This window comes from Lepisosteus oculatus, chromosome 24 (assembly GCF_040954835.1).
Source record: "Lepisosteus oculatus isolate fLepOcu1 chromosome 24, fLepOcu1.hap2, whole genome shotgun sequence".
NCBI classification, from domain to species: Eukaryota; Metazoa; Chordata; class Actinopteri; order Semionotiformes; family Lepisosteidae; genus Lepisosteus; species Lepisosteus oculatus.
The window spans coordinates 7,417,671-7,425,948 of record NC_090719.1 but is presented as its reverse complement, the minus strand read 5'-3'; the positions used below and the strand labels follow the sequence as shown (position 1 = coordinate 7,425,948).

The 8,278-nt window shown below is 40.9% G+C and overlaps 1 protein-coding gene across 2 annotated transcripts; it reads left to right on the top strand.

The window, feature by feature from the left end:
* Nucleotides 1-79: 79 nt before the first annotated feature.
* On the top strand, nt 80-7,480 carry dolk (dolichol kinase). Of its 2 annotated transcripts, none has more exons than XM_015366996.2 (2): nt 80-187; nt 1,081-7,480. In XM_015366996.2, exon 2 carries the CDS (start codon nt 1,209-1,211, stop codon nt 2,778-2,780), a length of 1,572 nt encoding a protein of 523 aa, XP_015222482.1. In that variant the 5' UTR covers nt 80-187; nt 1,081-1,208; the 3' UTR covers nt 2,781-7,480. The 2 variants fall into 2 exon arrangements, with proteins under 2 accessions (XP_015222482.1, XP_015222483.1); XM_015366997.2 differs by lacking the exon at nt 80-187 and adding an exon at nt 222-581.
* The last annotated feature ends 798 nt before the right edge of the window (nt 7,481-8,278 follow it).

The following is an 8,278-nucleotide window of genomic DNA, read 5'->3' as shown; positions in this document are numbered from 1 at the left end:
AAAAACACTTCCGAAGCCGGCAACTGAGATGCGATCACTGTGTAGGAAGCAGAAAATAAAATCCGCCCTATTCATGTGATCAAGCTGTCAACATGGCCGCCTCCTAGATGTTAAAGACTAAAAAAAAAATTATACGATCGAATGAAAGTACGCACAAAACGTGTTATGATCGCGGTGGACATGTGAAGTAAGTTAATTAACACATTTTATGATATCTGGGTAGTGTTATCAGTTGGCTTTTGCAAATTCATGGGGATGTTGCTTGCATGTCAGATATCTTGTACCTTGCACCCAGTTCCGTTATGTTGTAATTTCATACAATCGATTGGCTACCAACCAGTCTTGTTAAACCACAAAAGGCCTCAGTTAAAGCGGACTCGAATGCATTTACCGTGGAGCTCTTAAATATCCATGCGTTTCTCGTGTTTTCAATTTTGAAGCTTTTAACTATGGATAGGAAATTACGCACCTGCAGCCAAAAAACGCTGTCTGAAATACATTGTTTTATACAATAGCCGTTTAACAATGTCAGTACTAGTCTACTTCAGTGGAGTGGTTTTATGAAAAAGCACAGCGTTAAGGTAAGCTGACTGTCAAATTGTTACATGTTTCACAAGCTTTGTTAGGAACAGAGTGGTGTTTGAAACAAAGAGCATTAATGTTTTAAAGAGAGGAGGCCATCCTGCTGATCTAAGTCGCTTGGGTGATACCGATACAGTACTAAGCTAAGTGATCCGAGGATTTCGTCGGGCTGCGTCTTGAAAGACGACATTACACGACCATAAAAGAACGTTTTTATTCTCTTCTAACCGGATACTCCGCGGATGTGTGATGACGAAGAGTTTTATTAAATGTTTTATTACGTGGGGAGTAAAAGCACGTTTCCATGATTTGCTTACTTTTATTACGACAGAATTGTAGTATTTTGCCCTGGCCGTTGGCATTTCTAATTGGTGACGTCTCTCGTGTCCGTGAGGGTACATCGGCTTGCAAATACGCTATAGAAAAAGTGACAGAATTATAGAGTTAAATCATTCCACCGACCGAGACTAACACTGTAATATATATATATATCGATAGGTGGCGTAAGAATGAAGAATGGAAAAATGTGAAGCATTACATCAAGGAAGTGGCCTGCCCTGGATGCAAGAAAATACCGATAAATAGCAGTTTTGAGAAGCACCCCTGAAGCTGCAGGATCTGCAACCATGCTGACGAATCCTGTGTTCGTGGAGTCAGTTATTGTTTTCACTATTGTTTTGTGTGTCCATTTTGTGGTTTGGAATCAGCTGTCATGGTGTTCCATTGCCTTGGCCATTCAAGCCTTCTATGTCCAGTACAAATGGGACCGCCTCCTGAAATCTGGCGGGGCTGTGTTTCAGTTCAGACCCTCTGCGAACAGTGGCATCCTGCCCGCTTGCATGATCATGCCTCTACTTGGCCTGGCCCTGAAAGAGCGCTGCCAAGCCTCCGGAAATGTGTACTTCGAGCGCTTTTCAATGGTGGTCACCGCGACAGGGATGATGCTGGCTCTGTTTCTCTCCCTGATTGCCCTCGGCATCACCAGGCCTGTGCCGACCAACACCTGTGTCATTTCTGGCATTGCTGGTAGCGCCGTGATCTACACGATCAAGCAAACCCTAACGGTCTCTGAAGTCATTGAAGTGCTGGAGGTGCTTCTGATCTTCGTCTACCTCAGCCTGATCATTCTGTACCTCCTGCCTCGCTGCTTCACTCCTGGTGAGGGCCTCATCATCATCGGTGGTATTAGCTTCATCATCAACCAGCTCATTAAGCGCTCCCTGAATGCCCCTGAATCCAAAGGAGATCCCATCAACTACTTCCTGCTAGTGATCGTGGTTGGATGTCTCTTGCTGGGGATCTTCTTCACCCTGCTCTTCTGCTTCATGGAGTCGGAGACCTGGGTGTCCTCCCTGTTTTTCCACATGATGACGGCAGTTCTTGGCTTGGGGATTATCATGCCATGGCTTGCCCTCCTGATCCGAAGGCACCCCTTAATGTGGCTGATCGACTTCCTCCTCCTGAGTCAGAACAGACTCTGCCTGCTGGCCTACTGGGTCCTGCTGGCAGTGCTGGCGTCTCTGGTGGTGTTCCACCAGAACTACAAGAGGTCTTTGGGGTCCAAGAAGCACCAGGCCTCTACAGTCGTGAGGAAGTACTTCCATTTCATTGTGGTGGCCACGTACGTGCCCGGGCTGATTTACGACCGTCAGCTTCTGCACGTCGCCTCCGTCACCTGCTTGGCCGCCTTCCTCCTCCTGGAGTACGTCCGCTACTTTCGGATCAGACCCGTCGGGCACCTCCTCCGGCAGCTGCTGTCTCTGTTCCTGGATGAGCGAGACTCCGGGCCCCTCATCCTCACCCACATCTACCTTCTCCTCGGGATGTCCCTTCCCATATGGCTGTACCCTGGACCCTGCATGCCTAAAGGAAGCCTCCCAGGAGTGGGGGGACTGGTGCCCTATGCTGGTGTGCTGGCCGTCGGTGTTGGGGACACTATGGCATCTGTGTTCGGCAGCACCATGGGAGAGGTCCGGTGGCCCGGGACCAAGAAGACCATGGAAGGGACAGCCACTTCGATCTTCGCCCAGATTATTGCTATTGCTCTTTTCCTCATTTTTGATGAGGCCATTAACTTGAACACCAGCTATGCTTGGATAGTAGGATCAGTCACACTGGTTTCTTTACTAGAGGCCTACACAGCCCAGATAGACAACCTCCTACTACCCCTTTACCTTTTTATACTGCTCATGCTATGAAGGTAAAAGAACATTAAAAGCCCTTTCATTTTTTTAATGCTTGTACTGTATCTCCTTACAGTACTGAACAGAAAGTCATATTGAAAATATTCCAACAGTTCAGGGGTTTGAGGAGTTTGAATCAAATTGCATTTCTACATTTACTGCTATTTTTTTGAAGGCAAAGCAGCTTTAGCTTTGGAATGAGAAGAATACTGCACTCTAAGGCTAGCTGTACTTGAAAGCACTTTGGTTAATCAACACTGGCCACTTCAACACTACAGCAAGAGTAAGATATTTAAGGCAGATTAATCACAATTCAGTATAGTTATGGGTGGTCATAGCAACATAAGAAGTAAAAAAAATGCTATTTAGTGTCTCTGTGGCAGTGTTAGTTTTTCTATTGTTTGGGTAGAATTTAGGAATTGTATTTTGTCAAAATAGCGCTGATAGTACTTTAGCAGTTTTGTTCCTGAGTGAGTATTAAAAGGGGAGGCTCAATATACTTACTGTAATATATCCCTTTGCAGTTCCAGCTAGCGCACGAGTCCCAAAAGTATTTCATAATATTTTTTTCAGATGGTGCACAGCAAAGAGAAGTCAAAATACTGTTTTTCATTTTGTAATATGTAGTTTAGAATCAGTTTACATCTGACAACAATTACACCACCTAGTGATTATGGAAGTAAATTGTGAATGGTGATGATGCCTTTTCCTTAATCAAATGTACATTTTTCTCACCCTAAAGCTTAAGCTTTATTGAGGAATTTTTTACTTGAATTTCTCCGTTCCATGTTTCCTCAGCTTTTAACATGATTGCAGCAGATATTTGTCAAACCACTATTTTTTTTTCAGAATGTAAATTTGTCTTTCTCATTTCTGTGGAAGTACTAGAAATATTAAGACTTGGATGTGAAAAAGCATTGTGAATACTATATCATTACGGGCACCGAATTTAGCTAGAGAAAAATGTAATAATTGAAAGTATAGATATGTGATCTATTTAGTTTTTATTAGACATTTTATATGACTGAACAAGTACTAAAAATAACAATTTCAGTGGTGGAACCTTCTTCAGGTTTTTATATAAAGGTTTTTAGGTTCTTCTGCATAACCTAATATAAGCTACAGATTTAAAACCTTGAAAATAGACCTCAGTTCTGTATTTGTATTTCCTCTTATAGCTGTCAAGGAATTCCCTTGACTACAGTTAAGTTTGGCCACCAATCATACGAGTAAACACGACTGCCTTAAATATGTCTTCTCTAAGACCAGCATGTAGTAAACTATCTTTTGCCTCTACTTTGGCTTGTAAGTGAGTTGCCATGCTCTGCATACTCACTAGATGGCAATATGCTACATCACTAAGCCAGTCTTCTCAAAGTACTGTAAAATATATCTATTATTTAAACAACATTTAAAAAGTCACTTGTGCATTATGTAACACTGTCATACAGAGGGAGGACACATAGTTTAGTTTCTAATTAGGAAAATTCTAGCTAGCTAAGATTCTACAACCTTCTTTCTGTTATATTCACTGAAGATTGATCTACATATCCTTAATGTTAATTGCTGTTGCAACACACTAGTAATGTCTACAAAAATAAATAGTATCCCAGGTTGCCCTTATTTTACTTTTCAATTGTCCATTTTTTATTTAAAAAAACACCAGATTTGAAACTGCGCTTAGAGTCCTGGTCCTTTCTTCAACACAATAGACTGAATTGTATTCAGATGCTGCATTTCTTGTACTGTATGTCAGAAGAAGCAGAGTTAAAAACTCTCAGTTTCAGGGACAAAAAAAAAAACTATCCTGTAGGTATTTAATTATTTCGCAGCAAGGTATTGAAAATGGCAGATCATCCTGCAAGACTTTAAAACCCAGCTACTGAAAGGGTTGTGACCGTCGAGGACAAACACAACTCCTGTAGTCAGTTGTAAGTTTCAATCATTAGAGCAGCTCACAGCTGTTGCCCTAAATGTAACAGATTGTGTGTTATGCAACAGCAGGAGAGGAGAGGTATTACCGAAACACACATGCTTCATAAAAGGGGCTATAAAAATAGTTTTGGCTGGACTCCCTGTTAAATCGCAGTGTGGTGCAGCAATTTATCAGAACACTCCAGCAGCTAAGTAAGCTCTTTGTTTCATTTTGTGTTTTCATTCGTCTGGGGAAACCTTGTTCATTTTCTAATTAAGATGATTGTGATGCCACACAGGTGCATGTCATAGCCTGGTGGTACTGTGAGGCTACATTGTTTTTGGAGAGGCCTACACATTTCTGCCAGTGGCTTTCTATATTGTTTTAATTTGGGCCAACTTTTTATTTGGGCCAACTTCTGATGTGGTACGCATTTCATAAAGGCAACCAAGAAAAGTGTTTTAGATATGTTTATAGTTTTTATGAGCAAGGCTTGTAAAATTACATGTTGCTGTTAGTAGTCAATGTAAGTATGCAATGACTGGTGTTGAAAATGTGCCCTGGTATGGCCATGGGCTGTGGCCCAGAGAAAGAGGTGTTTCAGTGAAGATGGTGTAATATAAGTACAGTAACAGTACAATGGGAGACAGCCGGACAATGGTTCAGAACTATTTAAGAGGAGAAACTGGACATCTGTGAGGATGGGCAATATATTTCTAATGGCCTTATATTCTATAATCTCTAGGTATGACCTGGAATGCATGCAGAAGATATAGCTTAGACAGAAGCTTGCAATTTTCTAACCCCATGTGGAAAAGGAGTCTTTAGAGAGCCATGTAGTATTACGTTAAACCTATGGCATGGCACAACTGTGAAACATTTAATTTTATAGTGTCATAGAATAGTGAAAACCACACCCTTCTTGACATGTAAAATTATTTCAAATGCAGCTGCCTTAATATATATGCTAATCAGCTACTTGTTCCATCATGTCATTAGCTACTCCAAATGCAGCATGCAGATTGTATGGTATATACTGAGCAAGCTTTGCAATTTTTAACTGCCTGGAATGCTTAACAGGGAGAGTTTCTGTAGAAGACATGTTGTTCAGACATGGGATCAAGCAGTAATTTTTAGATTCTTTAAAACGCATGAGTAATAGTGCTCCACATACACAACATACAGAGTTACCATAGGAAGAACATCCTATCTGAGGCAAGTGTGTGCTTCTCTCCTTCTTCTGTCCTGTATTCAGTTCTCTCTTCTTTTCATACTGAACAGGGCTACAGTCATAAGATGGTCACTGATTTCATTATTCTCTCCCATATTCGTATTATATTTCTTGAGGTTATTTGAAATGGAATCAAGATGTATTATCTAGATATGCTTTCAAAAGTTAGAATAGTTTACTCCATAGAAAATGCATTTTTCTGCCGATTAAAGTTCCCTACCAGATAAACCCAAACTTTCTTGTCAAGAGCGACATGAAATCACAGTCTCTGAAGTGTGTTTAAATGTGCATGAAAGATGTGCAGTGCAAATGTGATTAATTTGGTGTTCTTGTTTTTTTGTGTGTGGTTTTTTTTTTTCCTGGCTTGCTTTTTTAATATATGAAGAAATGTTCAGCAACAGCTTTGAAATCGTCTCTGTTTTGCTTTGAAAGACCAGTGCTGAGAATTGTATGGCTGTTTGGCTCTCATGTTGAAATGTCAGTCTGGATTTAGTGGCGGAAATCAAGTTGCATATTTTGGTGACCATGAGATCAGCAACAAAATAGACAGTGCTGACTTGTCTTTGGTAGCATGGCAATGAGTTTGGGAGAGCAGGATTAAGCTAATGTTCATATGCCTACCTAAATAATTTGCAGAAAAAGCAATTGGCAGCCCCATAATCAGGCTGCATGTTCATTTCTAATTTAGTGAAGGTAGAAATAAGGCTTCATTAACTTAACAAAGAAGCTGTTAAGGGTTGCAAATCACACTTTGGAAATAACATTTCTTTACTGGTAGATATTTCTGCATTGTGAAGCTTTACCACTCTATTCATGAGCACCAATTCCACAAGATTAGAATGTTTGGTGCTAATCTTTCTTTCCTGGTTTGGATCTTCTCCTGTTTGTTCGATGCACTAAGTGTGGCATAGACCTACATACGTACATGACTTTCGAAGAGAGTCACTGAATTAAAAATGCACACTCTTGTGAAGGTCCTTTGTTTCCTCCTCCTTCTTGATATGGACCGGCTTTGAACTTGCGTTACAGGCCCTAGGAAGAGTAGTCAGGGGGGAACGAAGATCAGCTGAATTTCACACAAAAAAGGGAACTCGTTCGACCTGAAAACAAAACGTCCCCAAGATGTTGCAACCTTGACAAGTAATTGCACTATGACATTTAAAGCCATATCTATCCACTAATAGGTTGCTGCACTATTATTCAGGGTTGCTTATAATGTTGACTTACTGTATACTGTACATACACTTCTCATATCTCCCCTTAACCTACAACCTGGTTTCTAACATGAAATCCAACCTGCCATACCAAGAATAAGGAGGCTAAACAGACACTAAATTTAACCTGTAGCCTCCTAGTTGACCTGTATCATGCTTGCCTACCTTTGCACATGAAGGACCAGAACAATGTTATGACTATGTTTTAATCATGTATATAAAAGATGTTAACATCTCTTCTGAATGGAATAATGTGCATTTATATCATGTATGTTTTCTTCTTTCTCACAAGAAAGTGTACAGTTTACAGGGATCTGTGATAAATAAACCACAGGATTTGTACAATCAAAACAAATGTGTGTATTATTTGTTCCTTCTTTAGCCTATAGAAATGTAAAAAAAACTATCAGGTTTTTCGTAGAATGAAATCTGAGAGAGAATAACTCTTCGAGAAACTTCAGACAAAAAGTTTAAACCTTGTAATTTGCTTTTCGTAAATTAATCTGCCAAACTGAGCTTTTGTTTTAATTTTTTTTGTAAAGCGTGAAAAGGAAAGTTCAAGCCTAAAAAAGTAGTAGTCCAAGAACACACGGTCAGATGAAAAGAGAGACTACAGTGGCACAAGCGACATGAGACAGACTTCCACCACGTTTAGAAATATCGCCATCCCCTGGAGAGCTGATGGAATCGGTGGACATCGTGGATTAATCCCACATGCACTGCTCTCGTCACCATCTCAGGTCAGATAGAATCTGTGCCTCGTCCCACTCAGGGTGTTCTTACAGCTAACAGAGGCCCAGTACAGTGGGTGACCGGTGAGTGTGAGAACATATGCTGTACCACAGGAAAAACTTTGATTTAGTGTGGAAAGTGTATTCCTGCGACTGTACAAATAATAATAATAATAATAATTGCTTACACTTATATAGCGCTTTTCTGGACACTCCACTCAAAGTGCTTTACAGGTAATGGGGACTCCCCTCCACCACCACTAATGTGCAGCATCAACCTGGATGATGCGACGGCAGCCATAGTGTGCCAAAACGCTCACCACACATCAGCTATCAGTGGGGAGGAGAGCAGAGTAATGTAGCCAATTCATAGACTGCCTGCCTGAAATAAAACGAAATGGTGACGAACCACGCCTACTGGG